The sequence below is a fragment of the Tachypleus tridentatus genome, chromosome 12, assembly GCF_004210375.1.
Source record: "Tachypleus tridentatus isolate NWPU-2018 chromosome 12, ASM421037v1, whole genome shotgun sequence".
NCBI lineage: Eukaryota > Metazoa > Arthropoda > Merostomata > Xiphosura > Limulidae > Tachypleus > Tachypleus tridentatus.
The window spans coordinates 9,952,549-9,976,104 of NC_134836.1; the positions used below are offsets into that span (position 1 = coordinate 9,952,549).

Genomic DNA, 23,556 nt, shown 5'->3' on the forward strand with positions numbered 1-23,556 from the left:
ATGATATCCATTAAAGTCCCCCAGGAGTTGAAAGAAAGACGGCAACTGTTCAACGAGAGCATCAAGGTCTGATTTATCATATGTCTCTCCAGGGGACAGGTAGAGAGAACAAACAGTGATGGTATGACCCAAGGAAACACGGATGGCTACGGCCTCCAAGAGTGTGTTGAGTGACAAAGACAGGGTGGGCACATGCTGAATAACCAATAGTGCCACCCCTCCATGTAATCGTCCATCACACAGCCTGTCACTTCTGTACAGAGAAAACTGCAGAATGGTGACTGTATCAGTAGGTTTTAGAAATGTTTCTTGTAAGGAAAGACATACAGGATGGTAGGAAGCAATAAGTGTTTTGATGTCATCCAGATTAGAACGTAAACCTCGACAGTTCCATTGTATCAAGGTGGCCATTTTTAACGACAGATAGGTGAAGTGGATGAAGAACCCTTCTGTTTAGGACCATGTCTTTTTTCCTTACTGTCTTTATTCGGAGGAAGTGTATTGACCTCCATAGATCCTGCCCTGGGTCGATTGGGCAGGTGTTTGTTGTTGGAAGGGGATTCCAGTGACTGAGGACTAAAAAGAATGATCATTTTGCATCATAGGGTGGGAGAAAAAGATATATCAGAAGAAATGCCTGTATTTGAAACCGAAGGATGTGGATCTTGAGATTTGTTGGACTGTATGGGAGAAAACGATTCTCTTGGAGGTAAAGAGAGATCTGTCTGCACTCCTACTGTAGTAGTGGAACAAAGTGCAGCAGCATATGTCAGAGATGAAGTGGTGGACAGCAACTTGCGAGCCTCAGGATAAGTAATGTTATGAATTGTTTTCAAATGTTGCACCTATTTTTCTTCTAACCATTCATGGCAAGAATGAAAGTAGGATGGGTGAGAGCCATTGAAATTGATGCAATGAGGGTCCGTTTCACACTCGTAGGCATCATGGTCCTTGCCACTGCAACAAGCACACGTCAAGGAACCACGACATGACGTCTTCAAGAGACCTAACCGCTGACACTGGAAACATCAGAGAGACTTTGGAATGTATGGCCCTACTCTGCAATTAAGATAACCTGCCTTGATGGTGGCAGGTGGATGTGGTGATGTAAATGTGAGAATGAGGATATTGGTCGGCATCATAATTCCATCTTTGCGAGTGGATACACGCCTCACTGCAGAAACTCCTTGGGTGGAAAAACCAGCGAGAATCTCTGACTCTGGGATGTACTTCATATCCCTCTCAACAATATCTCCTCATAACAAATTCAAAGTAGCATGAGGTGTAATCTCAATAGATGTATCCTCAATTGCCTGTGAATGCAAGAGGAGTTCACTGTGTTGAGATGTGGATGTTTCTACCAATATGTCACCAGATCGAAGCTTCTTTTCTGACTTTGGAGAGCCAGCAAGTTCCTCTACACCCTTGTGCAAATTAATTGAAATAAGACAGAAAATTACGATTTTTTTCAATTTTTTGTGTTTTATTTCTGTGAATCCAAACATTACTCACATCTTAATACATGATATGACTGCCTTTATTTTTCAGAAGACCATTAATTCGCTTTGGCATCAAGTCCACGAGTTGACTGCAATCTTTACTAATTTTGGATCATGGTAACACACCTCAATTAGCTTATCTTTTTAGTACAGTCTTTTCTCTGAAGTCTTCTTTACAAATCACCCAAAGATTTTCAAAAGGATTTAAGTCTGGAGAGTTTCCAGGCCAGGCCAGTACCTTTATTTGCATTGTAGTCATAAAATTCTTCACAAGTTGCGATGTGTGGCATGGAGCCAGATCTTGTTGAAAAATGCCAGATCCATCTGGAAATTTCTTTTTCAATTCTGGAACAACTCTTCTCTGCAAAACTTCGATGTACTGTGGTTCTCGCATCATACCTTCTACGATATGTAAGCTTCCAGTGCCATAGTGGCTGAAAAAGCCCCAAAACATCTTCTTCAAGGGATTTTTACAAACTGATTGATGTGAGATTCTTGAAGTTTCTCACCTGGAGATCTGCGAACATGCAGAATTCTTTGACCCTGCATGAAGAAATGAGTCTCATCACTGAATATCACCTTCCTCCATTGTTCTTGGATCTAGTTCTTGTATTTCAGACCCCATTGATAACATTTTTTCTTCATCGAGTTGTTAAGAAGTTGTTTTTTTGACTGGTCTCCTTGCCCTTCTAACGCAATTTCGAATGACATAATATTCCTCAAAATTTCGTCATATATCACAAAAATAGATCAACCGTACTGCAAAACATAGCTAATGATGCTGCCTGTGTGAAAAAATTACTATTAAAGGAAATCAGCAGGTCCAGCGAGCCTACACCAGCCGCCATGCTGAAAATATTGTAAAATGACCATTTGTTTCAATTAATTTGCACAAGGGTGTAGTCCCTAAAGGTTTGTCTGAAAGTGAATGCAATATAAGAAAATGAAGTACAACAGGTGGTACAGATGGTGAGGATTGCTGCTCAGAATCTTCAAGATGTGGTAATTTACCTATAGACTGTTTTTTCACTATTTTATTAAGATTTTTAATTGGAGTATTCATATTGAAAAAAAGGAAAATTTTGGTGCCCACTGACCCCACCCATCATGGAGCTCTATGAGAGGACACACTACAATGTCAAACAAGGACACTGCAGTAATGCCAGGGTTTTGTGAGCACTATACCTAAACAACAGCATCAGACAATGTCCACAGCACCTGTTGAAAACATCCAACATTGGTACTTGGTTGACCCTAGCCCAAGTGGACTAGCTGATTGACCCTAGATGGGCACCCCAAGGCCACCCATCTATAAGAATTCAAGGCCAAAGTGGTGTGTTAGAGTTGGACCCCTTAACCACCAGGATACTCTCTTCCTCTTCACAGGTCACCATGCATGGCAAATACATGGCTAGATGTTTAGATCCAAGAGGAGGTAAACTGAAAGAACAGAACCTTCTCTGGGAGGTCCCCTCACTATGTACAGGAAACCACACTAAGGGAAATGGACAGAACAGAAGGTTTGATCTGGAAAAGCTTGGTATCATGTTGCTCACTCCAAGTCAACTGCCAACTAGCACAGAGCTGAGATTTGAATACAGGGCTGCAGTACATATATGGAACAAGCATGGCAATGATAGTACCAAAGCAGAGAGACTTAGTTGCAGTATCAACAAGCTTGTTCCTGCAAATACCAATGTGGTCTGGTATCCAAAAAAACTGAATAGAAGTAGATGATAAAGAGAAATGGGCCAGCTGGTTTTGAATAGCAATGAAAACAAGGTGAGAACTAATGTGAAGTGATTCCAAAACCAGTAGAGAGCTAAGCAAGTTGGTATAAATAGTACAGTTCATGTACTTCATAGCTTCAACATGATTTAGGGCAATCAAAAACTGAGTTGTCTCAAAACTTAATGATAATCACTAATAAATATATATATGTTTAAAGAGAACATTATTACAGAGAGATTAAAATCAAAAGGAAGGACTGCATTAAAAACAGGAAATTTAAACCTCTGACTAATTATATTAATTTGTTATAGTCAAAAACAAGCTGAAAAAAAAATAAACTGCAATACTTGAAAGGATCCCAGAATACAAGCTATAATGTGGGATATAAAATGTACCCTAGGTTTTGAAGGTGACTGTGTAAGTGGGACCCACATTGCAGTAGGAATACACTGTCTATCAGTCTTAACTTCCATTTGTCAGTCTCCCATGAAGAAATAAAATAAAGGAATAGCAACAGAAATTAAAATAATAGATATAGAAACAGAAATTAGAAGGGTGAGATGTGGGTGCTCAAGCCTACAACATCCCACATCTATATCACCCTTCACTGCCTGTAGACAGTTGTGGGAAGGTAACTGCTCTCCAAAGTAAAGAAGAAAAATAAAATAAATAAATAAATGTTAAATGAAAAATACACAAAAAATAAAAATTAGATACTACCATTTGAGGGTGAGTAAGTTAAATAAACTTACAGTAGTCCAGTAAACAAATTATACTAGCATGAAGGGTCCCAACCAGTATAACTCCCAACCACCAACCATTAAGTCTACTGTAACTATCAATTTTCATGCTCTAAACAAGACTTTATTTGTGGTAAAGTGTTTTGTGTGGATACACAAAATAGTGCAAAGTTGTTAAATGACCTTATTCACAATTAAAAATAGTTATCAGAAATTATTAGTAAAATTTTTATTTCTTTATATTTATTTAATACATTCTTATGTTTATTACAGAATACTTTAATTTTATTTAAAGTCTCTTTATTAAATCCATTAAATATTAGTTTTTGTATTGGTATTTCAACATTACTGATAAAATATTGTGATTTATTACAAATTTTACAAAATCTGAATAATTGTAAAGTTATAGTGTTTATAACAGAAGTGTATGATACATTACTATTACAAGAGAGTAAACCGTAAGTTGAAAAGGCAAAATATTTTCTTTTATCAAAAATATTTATATTGGTATTTTTATCAATTATTTTAATTTCTAAATCTAAATAACATACTTCTGCATTAGAACATTCTTCACTGCCTATAATACTAGGTTCTAATTGATACCGATTTATATAGGTTCATGGATTTCAGGATTATTTATACTAATTAAACCATCTATATATCTGTACGTTAAAACAAAAAATCTGGATTTATGTAGTTTTCAACAAACCTATTCTCATAAAAGTAAAGATATAAATTTGCTATACAAGTAGAATAATTAGCTCACATTGAACTCCTATTACTTGTTTAAAAACCTGGTTATTAAAAAATATATAATTATTATAAATAACGAAACTTAATACAAGTATTTATATGAAAATTCTTATACTCTAAAAATATACATATAAAGTAAAAAATTGAGTACTTAAAAGGTATTAAGAAATATATGCAACTAAAAAAATCACTGAACAGGCTTATTCAAAACACATGCACAATAATACACCCTACAGTTAATATTACAAATAGCATAAAACATTACAAAAAAACAAACCAACTTCCTTTCACTTAGAAATCAGTTCTTTGTTTTTCTTGTAGTTAACAAAGAATTTATTTCAAGTATTCTGTTTAAATAAAGTTAATGCTATATCTGTTTAATTTTACACTTTATTATATATAATCACACTCATGGTTCTTTCAAACTCCATACATAACTTGGTACTGCACATGAACTATGCATTTTTGAAATATCTCATGCACTAAATGAATTTCCTAAGTTCCACTGTTTGATGGTAGCATCATTTTTCATCATAGACAGTTGTATTCATGCCATTTCATTAAAGAACTTCTTTTAGGAATTTGTTGTTTTTTTTCCTTTTCTCCCTGTCATTAAAATTAATTCAGATAACCATGATTTGAAGTTGTCTTTTTAATGTTGAGCCAGTTTCCAATCACATCCTACTATAATAAAAATCTTGTTTATATGCTACAGGAAAAACTTTACTACATGATATGCAACTGACAACTTCACGAAATTTTTATCCTGAGTGCATGTAGATTTGCATTTGTGGTTATGATTTTCCTGTGTCACCTCTATTTCCAATCACAGAGTACTTTATTTTTTTCTGTTCTCAGGGTACAGATATGACATCATGAATATGTCACGCATAGAACTACAATGACATCACAAGTAATCGGCTAGTGGTGTTACTGTAAACTGAAGTTCATGATTGAGAGTTGTGTGTAAGCTTAATTTCAAGTTCAATGTTTTAACCTCATTTCAAATACACTTGTATAAACACAGGAAAGTAAAGTTTAACACTCCTACGAAAAGACGTTTCTAGTCCTGATTTCTCCAAGCCCGTTCCCCTGGCTGTGGTTTCTCTAGATAGTAGATAGGGACAGTGTGAATCTCGTTAATCCATTCATTAATGGATTTAAATGGCAATTTCATTTAAATACAAAATTATTAGCCTAATATTAATAACCTTTCAAGTTGCTCTGGGGCCTATTAGGCCCCACTTTTCGTAGGAGTGTTAAATCAGACAGTGTACAAACAATATACTCATGCTATTGTGGAGAGTTTTACCTCTAAGATTACAAAAAGAAAAAGTATGTACATTATAATGAAGGTTATCATACAAGTAAAACTGAAACCTGAAATTGACAAATATAATAAATTTAACTTGCAACATTTTTATAAAATAAGAAAATTAAACCTGTTTATTACTAGAAATTTAATTTTGTAAATGTAAAACAGGAATAAAGATTAAGTTTGTACAAAAGTTAATAACATTTTCAAATGTGCCTAAACTTTAGTGACAGTGCACTGGATGCAATATGCATACGACTTGTAACACAACAGGAAATTAATAAAAAAAATATAATTGAGCAAAAATATTTTAACAGGTAGATATATATTAATATAATAGAAAAGAAACATCAGAAATTAGTACAAAATGTAAACTGGCTGCCAAATTACATAATCTTTAATATTTAGTGTAGCACCTACCATGGATTTCCAGGGAAGTCTAATGCTTGACGTGCCCTCAAAACTAGAGGAGTTCCTGTAGGTCCTCCTGAGGAAATGAAATAATGCTTTAACCATTTCATGAAGAGAGAGTTTAAAGAGAAAGAAATTCATCTGCCATGTCAAGGTCATAGCTCATTCATAAAAACAATCAACATAAATGTGAAAACCAAATCAACAGTCCTTTGTATCCTTATATTTATTCTGTAAAAGTTTATTGCATGCACAATATCATCAGTCAAATCAACAACTTTATAAATTATTAATATAAATATTATTCTCCATATAATGAAGAGGTGAGAAATTCATATCAACCAACACTCAGAATAACAAGATTTGTGTAAGCAACAAATTTAGTCATACCTTGCCTATGGTACAGGTGGGAAATAAGTGGAATATACAAAGTGATTAACTGTTGGGTTTATTAACTGATTATATTTGACTAACTGATTATTCTTGAACAACACTTAAATAACTGGAATAGTCAAAAATAGTAACAATCTGAATCATTTTAATGAAAATAATGGATTAAATCATAATTTCGATAGGTGTATTTTATTTTCATTACATCATTAATTCTTTTCTCAATAAATACCCTCTGTCCAAGTTTCCAAAAGGCAACTATAGATCCTGTAACTTTTGAATTATAGAAGATAGCACACACACACACATTTAACTATGCATACATCTACAGTTACAACTGAAACTACATATCTCCTTATTTTAAAGACCCTCAGTCACACAAACAGTAAACACTATATTTAAATTAATAAAACAGCACTATTCCATTGGTTTTAGTATACAGTTCAAGTATAAAACAGCTTTATGCTTTTTTTTTACACACATACAATTAAATACATGTTGAAAGCAATGTATATATAAAAAAATCACAGCAAAGGATAATATTACCCCCCTACTCATGGAAGGCTATAATCTAGTGATGATTCCATCAAAGCCTGGAACAATACTCATGGAAACTTTGTTCAGGACTTTTGGCATGTGCAGAAATTTACATTGTAATTCCCATGGGGTAATAGCTCTTTACAGTGCAGAGAAATGAGTGGTACTGAATTGTGAGTATTATTTTGATGGTAATTGCCTCAACAACTGTAGAAAGGATCTTATTGTTCTGGTTCATTAATGTTTTAAGTCATCCAAGCAAGGTAAGAAAAATTTTAGGTTGTAGATGCTGAAATTTTGAATACAACACACAGACTTGAACAACAAAACTTTAGATGTCAACACAGTCCTCTTCCCTAGCCAGTGAACTTAAACTATTCCATAAACATTCTCGAGTGCACGATGTAGCATTCCAGGTGCCATACATTGCATTCCACAAGAAGGGATACCACCAAAAAAAAGTTATGGCTGGTCCACGAAACTCTCAATAACTGTTTCTAGGTTGACTGACCTGAGGTTGTCTTATAACAAACCCACTGACACTGTCCTTAATTTCCTTTGTAATTTCTGCTACATCATTATGGCCAGCTGCAATTTCAAAATTGGACTAGTTCACTTACTACCAAGATTGCTGGAATTAAATGAAAATTGCAACATCTGGAGCAAAAAAAAGCCCCAAACAGTCTTTGAAAACAGATAGCAGGGCCAGTTCCATATGATGCCATGTGCCATATTCTATTAATATTAATACCATTCCTAATTTCCTGAAACTTATTATAAGCCACTGTATCCTTCACATGCAAAAAATAGAATTTCCTCTTTAAAATCCTGCTGTTATTTCCCACAGTTTACCATTCTCTTTACCCATACCACAAAAATACCATTTATAAATTAATATTAACCTATTCTTGTTTACACTGCCAGCTTCTCTCCTTAAAAATATGCTTGTGTTTCTTTCATTTTTTCTATTGCATATGTACATATATTACTTTAATATTTCAAATACTAATGATGTGCTTTAGTTTTGTAATTTAACTATTTTCACAGAATGTTAAAAATGGACTATCTATAACACCAAACTTTCAAAACAGAATGTTTATTTTCATTATTATTTCAACGTTCCTCAGTAAATTATGATTCCCTACAAACTAATCCACAGCCAGTATCTCTTAAACATGACTACTGTCCTCTCACTTTTGATGCAAGATACAATAAATATTTTTTTTTCCCTTTAATAATGTGTTTTATGAACAAACTGAAATGTGCAAAAGTAGAAATCTGATTACTGCTAGTAATGTCACTTACTGATTTGATAAGCCATTTCATAATCATTGAAATTTTCTGGAGGCAGTTCTGAGTTATCACAAAGACCTCGCAATCTGTGCAGCAGAACTTCACAAGAGTTGTCCATAATACTTCCTTGAAGCAGATATTCCTGTTGAGGAACTACACTGACAGGCCTGCGTGCTGTCGATCCAGATTCCATGGTTAGCTAAAACATACCTGTATAAAAGAAACTACTTCAATACTAGGTATCATATGTTCTATTAATAATTACTTATGCCAACTTCTATGGTCCAAATAATTACAAGATCGCACAAGCATTCATAACTTTTACAACTCACTCCATCACACAGATGAAGAGGACGGACCACCTGTTTCTGAACAGCCAAAACATTTGCCCAAACTGAAGTCTTAATTTTTCATGACTACTATCACAAAATGGCCATTTAAAAGGATGAAAAAAAAAGTTTTACAGCTTTATATTTTAATTATTATACCAATGAAAATGTGGACAATATCATTTATTTATACAACTATAAGTTATTAAGAAATTAAAAAAAATCAATATGCTTACGAATTAACTGACTTCAAGATAGTGTAATGTAAATCAATATTCAGGTTACACTGATTACTCTATAACTTGTTATTGAAATTAAGCCAAACTTCACGCCGAGGGTAACTTTTAGTTACATTTTTACAATATAAAATATACCATGCAATATATTAACTCGTGTTTTGTAACGTTAAACCAAAATTATAAAATTGTCTCTCCAAGTTACAATACCAAGCAAAATGTTTCATAAACAGATTTTAAACGCGCGCACAAAACTTGTGATTTTATAACGATAAAACCTCCACTGTTTTTTTTTCTACTTAGTGCAAAAATATACAATCCTTACTTAAAAATAATTTAATTGTTTATTTTATAAAGTCACCATTTTATACGATTACATCTATTAAAGCGCAAGCTGAAACATATCACTATAACCACCGTAATATAAGAGATATACCTCTAAACGTTTAATCTCGTAACTAGTGTCCCTCAGAAAAATTATTGCAAATGAAAAAATAATAAAAAATAAACAAAATTTTTATTGGCATACACACAAACGAAATATTTTTAACAATCAGTTGTCATTATATAAAACTTCTTTCTCTTTAATATGGCGTTTTGGTGCTTTAATACTGAAAGTGATACAGACGATGAAAGACAGCTAGTCAACATCACCGCTAAATTAGGGACGGCTAGCCTTAGTGTAGCTTTGCGCTTCTTTTGGCAGAGTGAATAACAAAATTTATTGTCACTCTTATAGCATACCACAACTTTTAGGTGCAAAGCACGGTTTTGTTGGAATATTGAATTTTAATAGCAAATGTAATCGCAGTTTTAAACAAAGTATTTTGTTCGAATTTTGGAAGAGTAATAACATTGCTTACCATGTGGATAGCAAAGGATCATTTGGTCCTTTGAGGCTATTCTTCACACCATTCTTGAGAAAAGTAAACGTTTAAACCCAGCCTTTGTTTTATTGGAAATAAACATTTCCATTCTCAAACACTTGCAAATTGTTGTCCTAAGCTACTGCCGATGATGATCTGTCAGTGATATTTTAGCGATATTGCTTTTGTTTGTTTGTTTTGAATTTTGCGCAAAGCTACACGAGGGCTCTCTGCGCTTGCCGTCCCTTATTTGACAGTTTAAGGCGAGAGAAAAGGCAGCTAGTCATCACCACCCACTGCAGCTTTTGGGCTACTCTTTTACTAACGAATAGTGAGATTGATCGTACCTCTATAACACCTCCACGACTGAAAGGGCGAACATGTTTGATGTGATTGGAGATCGAACCTGCGACCCTAATATTGTAAAATATGTATAATACAGATAAATATATAAGCAAACCTATAAAGTTGGCCACAATTATAACTAGATATTAAAATAACAGATTTATTGTAGATTTTACTTATAAAGCGAAATGATGATGATGATAAAGATTACAAATTTTTCAGAACTGATAATCCTAAAAACAATGTTATGCAAATTAGATAAAAACATCAATTTTATTACTTTCATTGTTGCTATAAAGTTGATGACATGTTTAGATACGTTGATATCTGTTGATCTATAACACTCTTTGATGGTTTACTTTCGAACTATTTGGTCTCTTTAGTAGTAACTCGCCATTTGTGCCACTTTGGGTAATTATGGCTATTAATAACGTATGTCTAGCAACATGCCTCTGGCGCCATTGTGAATATTTCTATAATCACTACTCTACTATTTCAGAACCAACCAACTAGAGCACACCCTAAATACATAGGCACTATATCTCATGGCACCAAGTGTACTAGCTTAGTGATATTTAAGTGAAAATAAAAACATTCAATTCATATTCAGTGGTGGGAAAACATTACTGTATCACCCAGTTTTTCACCCTTGTCTTGGTTCATGTGATTTTTATGAACTGTTTTTTTGTGGAGGTGTCAGAACTACTGTATGTATGCATTGTTATTAACAAACCAACCATGACAAACGTACGGCAGATTATCAACAAATACTTGACAAATACAAAAATGTTCTCTGAGTAAGAAAATGTAGATGTAAAGATAATGTCGTTAATGTAATTGATAAAGTGATCACAGAGTCTGTTTCTTGTTTTAATATTTGACTGTGCTTCCTCTGGTCTTCATAACGGCTTGAAAATGCCTTGACATGAAGTGCACAAGGAACTTAGTGTTGGGAGGGATGAGTTTCTGATGCCACATTTGGAGTAAGGCTTCCTGCAATTCCAAAGTGTTTCTCGGTTTTTTGCTCTTGCACTTTGTTATCTATCATTTTCCAATAGTTTCCTATTGGGCTACCTGACCAGCATAGTGTCTTTATCTTTTCCCTTTGAAGGTAGTTTTTCACCTGAAATAATGAAGTAATACGTAAGGTGTCTTTTCAACAGAAGTAATGAGAAATTTCCTCTTAATTTCACATTTATTGCATAAAAACACGAATATTAGCAACTTTTTAAACCTTGCGTCATGGAGTACGGTTATCCTGGAATACGCATTGTCAGTTCCACCATAGTGATCCCAAATTGTTGGATATAACCAGGATTCAAGACTCTCAATATACTTGTCAACATTAACAGTGCATTTCAGAAAATGCAGACATTTCACATCCTGGCCAGACACACATCTCCATGTCATCTGACCATACAAAAAAAACAACAAAAAAACAGTTGCATTCAAACATAATGATTAAAACTCTCTTCTACATCAATATCGTACAAAGTGCTTCTTGTCAAACTCATACAGCTTGAATTTTGTTTTGTCTGAGAAGATACCTCTGCTCCACATTACTTCAATTCCATCAGTATGCATTTCATGTATTATAATTTATCTCGGACGAGTCTCTGATTTATTGTGTTATGTACACTACGTATTAAAATTATAAATAGCCGGAAGTTTTAATTTAGAAGTTATTTAAATTTTAATATGTATCAAATTTATGATATTTGCCAACAATATTAGTTCGCACAATTTTCTTTCTTAATATGAATATATTTTGATATACAAATAACAATACAGCTTATAATGATGGTTATTACAAATAATGGCTTATGTACAAAATGTTACAAACTAACAAACAATACTGAGTCTTATATCTGATCTGAAACTGAATCTTTAATCGGCGTTCACGGAGAGCTTATTAATTCTATGTTGATACATTTGCACACTTCTCTTGATGGCTAGCTACTTGAAGCAAACGTAAGCTTTCACCAACGACAGTCTCTAATGTCCTCGTAGAAATGCGATCGTTAGAAGCTACTTCACTGAAGTTAAACAATTTGTAATGGTCGAAATCTATAGATGTTCCTGGCCAAATGCTGTAGTTTTCGATTAATAAACATTAATCACAATTATAGCTTCCGGGGCTCATAGTAGCTGATTGATCCCCGTTGCACCAAAAATGCTCGCCCTTTCAGCCGTGGGGGTGTTATAACGTGAAGGTCAATCCCACTATTCAGTTGTAAAAGAGTAGCCCAAGAGTTGGCAGTGGGTGGTGGTGATTAGCTGCCTTCTCTCTAGTCTTACATTGCTAAATTAGGGACAGCTACGTAGATAGCTCTTGTGTAGCTTTGCGCGAAATTAAAAAAAAAATAAGTAACTGATTTTTAACTAACCAACAGTACTTTATTATTATCTCTCGACGCTTTCCAATATCTTGCTTTTATATACTCATTAGACGAGATTCTCGAAAATTCAACAATATTCTAGGATACCATAGTGTTTTCATAAAACATATATCGTTGATTCTTACTCTCTAAAATCTTCTACAAGTTTAGAGAACAGGTGGGACTTGTGCAACACACATCAAACAATATACTTCACATGCATCAAAGTGAAACAAACGCAGATATTAAAATAAATGTATAACAGATTCACTGTTATACATTTCCTTTCTTAAATAATCAAAAATTAGCGTTAGACAATTTAATTAAGATAATATATATACATATTGATTACGTAACACAATCAAGCAAGTAACCATAAAATTGCATTGCACATGAAAGTGCTTAAACAGAAATGTTATTTTTTGACTTAACACAATCAATAACCATATGATTGAAGGGTTCAAAAGAGCAACGGGAATCTTTTGGTTAGATGTTTCGACCAATTGACATGTATCACAAATTTTACAAAACTAAGAAACATCTTACCAAATTTTTTGCCAAAAGAAATGTCTCATAATTTTGTCACATATCTTGTTGATACCTAAATGACCTCCCATGAAAGTTCATGGGTAACTTTCAATATTTCAGCATGATATGTTTTTGGAACAACGATTTGATAAACTATAGCTTCGTCCTCTGAAATTGGCACATTTGTTGGCCTTCATTTTCTCATGAGCATACCATTTTTGAAAACTAACCACTTACTTGGAACTTTCTTCAGTTAATTATTTGGTAGGACATATTTAAATATTTTTGCTCGGAGATCGATTTGCTTCTAGCAAACAAAATTTCATCAGGTTTACCACGTCTCTCAGTTCCATTTTTGTCACTTACCAATTATTCACAAAATTCCCGTCGGACCCACAAAATGTCTGAGACATAAATCTATAATATCGTCCTCTGAACAAGTGTCTATCATTTGTTTTTGGCTTAATTTTTTAGCCTGAACTCGAGTCACAGCACACGAAGGAACACGTATGAATTCTCCTTAACAGCAACATAATCCTTCGATGAAATAAATAGTGATCGATTTCCAAACCATCTTGGATTCAGCCACAACCTTTCCCCCCGTCAAATCGTTTTTTCAATATAATGATACACCCTTAACTGATAGAGAAGGTCTTACTCCAACCATAACTGGTACCCAAACTTGGCCTGATGCTAAATAAATGTCATGAAGAGGATCATTAACAAAGCCACTCTCGATACCCTGAGCAATAACAGACTCACCAGTGGCAGAACTCGAATCTAAAGGTAGTAAATCTTCTAACAATAATGATTATGTTGCCCTAGTATCACGTAAAATACGTATGGGTATGAGAATAGCAGTATAATTTGTCAAAGGCACAGAATCAACAGACTCCTCAAAAGGTCTAAATTTCTCCCTAACTATATCAGCCTTTTTATCAGTGGCCAACTTAAAAACAATGGGTGATCTGGTGAAACTATGTCCATATAAGAATACGAATGCTCTGGGTGTTGCTTTTTTCTTCTTTTTTTTTCAAATGCTAACAATCGGACATAACATGACTAGTGAAATTATTGCCATAAAAGCAGTGCCAAAAGTATTTTACCAGAATTGCAACCGCAAGCAGTTCCTTTTACGTCTTACAATATCAACTTTCGGGAGCCATGAGTGTACACTAGCTTATATGATTATACATTCTACTTTGTCCTGCAATTGCTATAATACTACTTCAATCCCACTATAATTACCATTGATTTCTAGTAAGTCAACAACGGGGTTTCCTATAAAGCACATTTGAGGATCTGAAATAATTGCTCATATTCCTCACTCTATCTGAAGTACATTTTTGCACCAATAATAGCAGATAAGTGTAAATAATCTTGGAGAACTTCACGACAAACGACATGAAAAAATGGAAACTGCAGATTTATTTTTGTTTATTGTAGATTCCTTGTATGCCCACAATATGACCAGAAAATTCAGCTTCTATGTGCACAAATGTACATTTTCCTGGGTTTGTTTGAAAACTTCGTTTTTTATTCCTAGAAATACCATTTCCATGTTCTCAACTGTAACAGGCAGGTCATGTGAGGTAGTCATTGAAGCTTTGACCGAACTACCAGTCGCACCAGATTTATATTAAGTCCAAGTATACAGTCGCGAGTGAATTAAACAAGCCTATAGCTCGAGGCAGTTTACAGTTGGAATAAAGAATTGACTCTGAGACTGAAAGTTGTTTATTGCACTTCCCCATATCAGTAGCTAGGTCTGACTTGTGCTGTTTTAGTATTCCATAGATGAAGCAGCAGTATTCACTACCTGCTGTTTACTCTTCTGTACTAATTGTATTATTAGTTGAAACCGAAACAATTGCGTACCATACTGCTTGTTAAGGTATTTGTTGGTTACTCACACAAACGTGATTCAATGTTCCATATGCAAAGCAAAAGCTTTACTCCTCCCTTTTGGAGCAACACTGATGAAAACATTTGCAGCATATAACAATGAGAGGATTGGAAAAGTCTTGTCAAATCACAAGACATATGTATGGTTGCAAAGCACCACCAAGGTATGTAGGTGATTGGTTGATCCTTGACTGAGCATAAGGCTTATTTCAAGAATAGACACTGCAGTTGTCACTAGATATTTTCTTCTCTTGTTACTTGTCCAAAGTTACCTCTGTGTACCATATCATAAAATAAACTGATCAAGTAAGGAAGAAAAAATATGTCCCACCAAGACAACAGTGCATTATCTTACGTGGTAACGTTTCCACAAATTTGTCTAGGAGAATATCCTTGTGATTTGATAATACCATTTCAGGGTAAGCCTTATTATGCAATAAGCATAGATCATCTACATAAGTGGTCAAGCCTTCATTTGTACCCACCTTCTGAGCCACGAATTCAGTGCAGTAGATTGCTCTGTTTCTTACTGGGTCAAACTTTCAATGTAACCCATAATGACTATCTCACAATTACTTTTGATTTAAGTGGGTGATGAAATCTTTGGCACACTGTCTAATTTAAAGAACAGGGATTATATAGTCTTCTCCACAGTTCAGCCATTCCAAGCAGTTACTTGCTTTAAACATTTCATAAAATTATCCAGACCTTTCTTTATTGTATCTTGAATGGTGGTGGGGAAACCTGTTTAATACTGCTCACAGAGAACCATGGTTTTGGTCAAACCATGACTTATGAGCACTTACCTGACACTGATATGTCGTTTATGTCAAATACACAGCATTTTAGATGTTCACAGGGACCTAGACCCTCTTACAAGTGTTTTGTGAGCTCATTCGTCAGCTCTGTACGACCCTAGGCTCCTTCATGATCCATCTGTCTCTGTAATATACATCCCAGCTCAAGGGAGCTCACAACTACCTCATGATTCATTTACTTTGCCTTTCAATGCTTGTTATCTCACCTGTTGAAATAGCTATTGTTTCTGAGTATCATACAGCGATGATGCCTGCAATCTTCTCAAATAGCTTCAGTCAGACCTGGAATTAGTTTACTTTGACAGGCATAGGTCTGGTAGTCCTATACAGACGATCCAGTTTTTCTCAGTTGTTACATCACTATAACTGTCCTCATTTGTCCATGTTTCTTTCACACTGAGATTGAAAATCAGGAAAAATGAACAACTATTCTGGACACATAAAACATCTGTGGCACTTCTATCTGAATTGTCAAATGTAGCAAGATAGAAGTTATGAACCTAGCATTGGCAGAAGTTTGATCTCCATGAGAGGACTCTTTCTACATCTGCCAAATCTCTTGTGCAAACATTTCTTCTTAATGACTGTTTCCATTTGGTCATAAGTCCTTTTAAGTGTGGAAAATGTTATCCATTTTAACTAATAAATCTTTTTTATAAATTAAAGGACAGTACACACATCATCATCAGAAATAACAAGTTTCACAATATGATATTCTGTGCTCACAGCATTAAAAGTTTCTTCTTCAAACAAGCACTAATTTAGAGAACAAATATTATGGTATATCTTTATTATTAAGAAAGAAAATTATTAAAAGTTAACTAAACTTTGTAGAGTATCATTTAGTGCTTGTTTGTTTTTTGAATTTCGCGCAAAGCTACTCGAGGGCTATCTGTGCTAGCCGTCCCTAATTTAGCAGTGCTAAATGCTGGGCTCCATTTAGTGCATTCAAGTAAAAAATACCAGTAAATATCACAGTGCAAAAACTTTATGGTAATATTACAGGGCTTAAAAAAGCAAAATAAGCTAAACTAAATTATATGAATGTGATTATAAACAAATGAACATGATAATAAAAAGAAAATGTATCAGATGATCACAATGAACCTATAGATTCTTTACCTGGCCTGGCATGGCCAAGCGTGTTAAGGCGTGCGACTCGTAATCTGAGGATCGCGGGTTCGAATCCCAGTCGCACCAAACATGCTCGCCCTTTCAGCCGTGGGGGCGTTATAAAGTTATGGTCAATCCCACTATTCGTTGGTAAAAGAGTAGCCCAAGAGTTGGCAGTGGGTGGTGTTGACTAGCTGCCCTCCCTCTGGTCTTACACTGCTAAATTAGGGACGGCTAGTGCAGATAGCCCGCGAGTAGCTTTGTGCAAAATTAAAAAACAAACATACATCATTTTTCTTAACTATTTATTACAGTTGACTACAGAAAGGTCCTCACATGTTGAGAAATCTGACGAAATAATGGAAGCATATGTTAAATGTGTTAGTACCTTGGAGCCATTCACTAATGAACAACATAACATCTGTATTATTTTTTATCACATTACACATTTTTGTCACTCTGAGTACTCTTGGGTCACTCAAACCCAAGTGACACACCTTAGAATTATGACATTAGAGACCACATTACCTCTCACCTTCCAAGCAGAACAGAAGAATCTTCCATCTTCTTTTAATGCTTTACAGCTAAACAGGCCCCATACATTCCCACAGTTTTCTGCATTTAGTATAATTTACACTAGTAATCCCTGCAGCAGTTAATCGTAAAGGTTACACCTGAATAGTATGCATATCCTACCACTACCATGGTTCAGATTTAAAATACTGATCTAAACATTCATTAGAATTACACAAGCTTATAATTTTACACATCTGAGGTGGAATGATATAACCAGTTCTTTTGAAACTAAGGGAACTACTTGGTGTAGACTGTAGTTTGTTGTTCATTGTTGATGTCATCTGTACTGATCTTTTGGATGAAGTACTTAGTGGAAACTGTGGTTTGTTATCCTGATCTTTTAGGGGAAGTACCTGGTTTTAGACTGCAGTCTGTTGTCTACTTTAGATGTCATCTATACTTATCCTTTGGATGAAATGCTTAATGTATGTTATCAAAAGTTGTAACTTCAGCTGTCTAGTTTTTTATTCATATTGTGTTTCTACCTTCTGCTGGTTTTCATCAGATAGTAGAAAATCACCATGCAAAATGAAACAAACAGCTGCAGTCTAAAAATGAACAGTCAATGCCACCTCTTTAAAAAATTATTTTTGTATTGCTCAAACTTTATAACATTAGCTATGAAAATATAAATATCTTAATTTTGTAGTTAAAATTACATGACTCAATTGAGTTTCATTAAGCATTTATAACTACGAATTTACTTAATATTTTAAGATCTATAGTAGAACCTTTTAGGTTTGTTTTGAAGTTTGCACAAAGTTACACAATGGTTAACTGCAAAAGCTGTTCATAATTTAGTACTGTCTCTAACATAGCTTAAAAGGCAAACACATTTGGTGTGATGGGGATTCAAACCTGTAAACCTCAGATTGCAATTCAAGCACCTTAACTACCAGCCCATGTAAGGCATCTTTTCAGATTAAGAAGTAAAGGTTTCTTTTTCAATAAACAAATTTTCTATATATAAATTTTTGCATTGTGTGAGAAACAATGGAAAGCAGAATTGCAAAAATCATGATGTTGTATTTTAAACTATAAGAAACTACGAGAAGTTAATTACTCTTTAATAAACTTTTAAACTTCATTTTAATTCTTGTTATATTCTATGATTATATGTATCTTGTATTTTCCATATTAACCTTCTAACATCAGGTAGGTCAAAGTACACATATCACACTCATTTAGCTACATTCACAATTTAAACTACTTTGTTATCAATACATACAAATAAACTTGTCATCAAAATTTAATTAATAAATCAAATTTTACTACAAGTCCTTAATCTTATAAAGGAATGCATAACAAATCCTCAGTCTACCACATATCCAAGTAGTACAGAATTGAACCTAAATAACTCATTATAATATATACATGTATACATATTACCAAGAGAAGGAAAATTTTATAGCCTTCAAACTTGTTTGTTTACAGAGCTGTAAACTAGAAAATCAGACCCACTTGCCACACCCACCTATCACATCCTTTTGTTCACAAATTGCCAAAGTTCCATCATTTAATAATACATAGTTTTCTGTACAGAGTATTGTCTATTTCATCCCAGGAATCACATCAAAAAGTTTAGCTAAATTTTTAAAGGCTCTTATCTCATAGTTACAAAGCCAAACAAATTATGATAGATATAGGATGCAATCTGCCTTTTGTTACTTAATTACATAAATTATTTGGTGTTGTAATATCATGAGTACAAAATTTGGGTTTATGTTTCATAAAATGTCTAAAGCAAAAAGAAATACAACCCACATAAGTACTATATTTCTTGTTTATTTTGTGTATTTATAGAACTGAAGTACAAGAATAGCAGAACATTTTTGTGCTTTATCACATGTCTACCAACATCAGAGATATACACAACAGTTAATAAAAGGTAAAATTATTTGCCATAAACCATATATTAAGAAATATAAAATACAAGAAGCTATTGTGAAATACCAAATGATACCATGTTAAAGGTGATGAAACATAGTTTTAATGTATTTTTCTATCTCATTTTAATTTTCAAAGTATGTAGGATACTCCAGTACTTAAAGTTACAAGGTCTTTAAGCTCTACATCTACTTGCAGTCAAAGGCATGAAGTCCATGGAAGAAAAGGAATCAGTGCTTTCCCAATATGTGTTTAAAAAAAACAACAATTTTTAAGTATCAGGTAAATATGACATTATGAGCTTGCAACAGATTCATATGGAAGCACTCTGCTATACTGTACATGATCAGTAATCACCTTGCACAGGTAAAAGCACTGTTAGGAGGAATCTGGACTCCAACTTACAAAATGCTTCATTTTCTTGAGTTGATATTAGTTTTTTTCCCACTAGAAAAGGCTTTATTTCTAACTAAAAACATTTTTGTTACATAATATATTCTTTTAACTATAAAATGCTTCTTACATGAATAACTTTCTGAATAAAACATTTGAAATTCATACTTGTATTAAAAACAAAACACATCTTAAATTTTATATTGGTCCCTCCTATGGTATAAAGGAAGCAATTACCAGCTCAGCTTACTTCAAACCATATGCAAAATTGGAATTTACTGACAATTTATAGTCTGTATATTAATATATTTAAAGCACTAGAAAATTTAAGTGATATAAGTAATTTATAAATAAATTAGCATTTCATAATTACTATTTTAGGAATTAAAATGTACAATAAACAAATCAAATATAACATGAACAATTTATTAATTTTCTTGCAATATTTGGAAACTTGTATTTTATCATGACCTGCAGCCCACACTCGTGGCTGCTTGTTACCTCTATGATGTCATGTGATGTGCAGGTGCTTTGGGCATTGTATTAAATGATGCTATTATTTTCTTGTATGCATACATTTTTTGTAAAGTGTCACCATTCAGATTTCAATATGGATTCAAATGATAATAATAAAAAATTGTAACTGTATTATTTAAAGCTTATTAGTGAACAAATTTGACAAAAACTTTTAATGATAAAGAAAACATCATCAGAAATGGTAGACCAATGACAGCTCTGAACCTGACTGGAAGAACAAAGAAGTGCATTCAAAAATTTAATGTAAATCAATATGACAGGGTATCTTGGTGAACTGTTTGTCCTAACTTGCAGAAGCTTTCCTGCTGGCCACTTTTATTATTTAACAGTGAATTTGGGACATGGAACTCAAACATAAGGTAATTAAAAGACATGAAAATTCCTCTAGTCATATATTTTAAACTGTAGTTCCAGCTAGATTTGGAAAATCACAGATTGTATTCCAATTAAATATCCAACATAAAATAAATGTGCAAATGCACAACAAAAAAATTAATCAACATAGTATGATATTTGGGTGAGCAACAATTAGCATTTAGAGGTCATGAAGAATCACTAGCATCTGCTGATACAGTTATGAGGAATTGGTAAATTTATGCAAGAAATAGGATCCATCATGTAAGCCCATTTAGAGAAATCGAGTACTGTATTTTCCAGTTAATAAGCTGAATCGCCGAATAAGCCGAGGCCAATTTTCAACTCTGAAAATGAGGGTTTTTGCTTATTACCGCCCAATAAGCGAAGCCATTTTAAGAAGTGACAAGTTTCTTCAAAATGATTTCTTAGTCTTGTTTCAGCGTCAGCATGCACGTTGTGTGTGATCATTGGCGTTCTGTAGTAAAGCAGAACGTGTTGTATTGAGACAGAGATGGAATCAATGTCATTTGTTATTGGCTCCACTCACTGTAATTAGGTAACCAATGAAATTCCAGAAACGTTTCACTGTAGTCTTAACGTGCTTTGCTGATGGGACAAAATTACCGCCTATGGTAATTTTCAAAAGAAAAACATTTCCTAAGAAGAAGAAATTTCCGAAAGGAGTGATCGGCCAATAAGCCGACCCCCAAAAATCAGGTCCAAAATTTAGGGCCAGAAATTCGGCTTATTAGGCGTAAAATACGGTATTTTTTCTGACCTGCCAAGTAGAATCCATAATGACCTCATTGATTGTGTTGCAAAAGTACTGCTGAGAAAAATTAAAAGCAAAATAACTAATTATCCATTTATGGGTCTTATCTTTTATGAAATTACTGATGCTAGAACCATTTCTTAGCTTTCTAATATTGTGCAATATGTGATTAAAGATGGTGAAATTTTAAATGTTTCTGTGGTTTACAAATGTTAGTGAAGAGTGAACAACTATAGGCACATCCAAGATAATGTTTAATTTAGTCAAATTAAATATTGGGTCAAAATTTGTTGTTCAAACCTATAATGAAGCAAGCATGGTATCCAGTGAGGTGAATGGGCTTCAAAAGAAAATTTAAGACAAGTATCCAAAAGCTCTTTTCATTTATTTAAAGGCACATAGGTTAAATTTAGTGTTTTCACAATCTATGATGAAGATCAAGGAGTGTGACAGATTCTTACAACTCTTAAATAATTCTCTTTTTTTGTGTTTTTTTTTGCAAAATCAACAAAGTGTGTGCACCTTTTAAATACTAAACTGAAGAAAAGATTCCCAAAAGTGGCCATGACATTATAACCACTGTCTTTTTGAAAGTGTCATGGAATACAAGAAAAAAAAAATCATTGGCACATTTCAAAATATTGTTGATAATTCTGGCAACAGGGATACTGAAACTTTCACTTGTGCCCAAGCACTTTCATCAAATTTTAGAGATCTCAAGTTCAATTTCTTATTGAGTATATTTTCCAGTATTTTTTTCACATAGAAATGTTATATTTGATGTTCTACAAAATAGCATATTGAACATATTCTACTGAATGAATAAAGTAAATGAAATGGTGACTATTCTGCAGAAAGAGAGAGAGTTGATTTTGATGGATTTTGGTCAGCAGTTGATGGATTATACTTTACTAAGTTAACAAGAAATGATCCCAGAGAAGACATTAAAATAATATACAGAATGTTATTTTTATGAAATTTTGGATGCAATTTGTAGCCAAATTGAAATTAGGTTTCAAAGCTTGAAAAACATTGCATTCCTTGAGCTTCTTGACACTAATAAAACAGGAAAATAACAAAGAAAAACCCCGAATTAAAATGAAAATCATGCAAGATAATTATAGAAAATACTTTGATATTTATTGCTTGAAAAGTGAACTTTTAGTTTTATATGCTGGTGCTGATTTGAAAGGAAAACCAGTGAATGAATTGTTTGTGAAATATCAAGTTAGATGCAGCTCTGCAACAACTTACGAAGTTGTGCAAGTTAACCTTCACTCTTACAACAACCAGTGCCTTAGTTGAGTGTTCTTAATGTCATGTAAAAAAAATATACAAGTACACCAGAAGTGTGCAACAACACTTGCAAGTTTAGTGTTAAATGTGATTGAGATAAAGCTGCTTAAAGAAATGATGACTGATAATTTCTATGAAGATGTAATAAAGTTATTCATTCAAAAGAACGAGAGTAAGTAACCAAATACGACTTGTTTTTATTTTTAATCAGAAGCACTTAATCTTAAATATGATTAATACAATCCACCTTTTATGCTTTTGTTTCCCCATCAGAATAAATCATCACACACACACACACACACACACACACAAAATTAATTATAAATAGATGTATACTGTTTAAAGCTACTTAGGATAAATGAATGTAGTTTCATGTTAGAATTTGTATTCATTCTAAAAAAAAAAAGAAGAGGTTTATTTTTTGGTGGTTACAAGACTTATCAACTTTGTATAAAGTTAAGGAAGAAAAAGTAATAGATAACATATACATTATCAAGTTTTACTGATGACAAAGATTTGAAATAGCTTTACAGATTATTTAAATGCAATTT

At 33.5% G+C, this 23,556-nt stretch overlaps 1 protein-coding gene across 6 annotated transcripts in view; it reads right to left on the bottom strand.

Annotated features, from left to right (window-relative positions):
• MED18 (mediator complex subunit 18) overlaps positions 1-9,697 on the bottom strand; it is a 33,264-nt gene extending 23,567 nt beyond the window's left edge. Inside the window, exons 1-3 of one of the 6 annotated variants that reach the window (XM_076471440.1) lie at positions 9,671-9,697; positions 8,682-8,879; positions 6,459-6,525 (exon numbers count right to left, since the gene is read on the bottom strand). In XM_076471440.1, the coding sequence (XP_076327555.1) occupies positions 6,459-6,525; positions 8,682-8,862 (248 nt within the window). In that variant the 5' untranslated portion in view covers positions 8,863-8,879; positions 9,671-9,697. Of the gene's footprint in view, positions 1-6,458; positions 6,526-8,681; positions 8,880-9,426 lie in introns of all 6 variants that reach the window. The other 5 variants (XM_076471438.1, XM_076471439.1, XM_076471437.1 and 2 more) reach the window with 5 other exon arrangements.
• Positions 9,698-23,556: the final 13,859 nt, after the last annotated feature.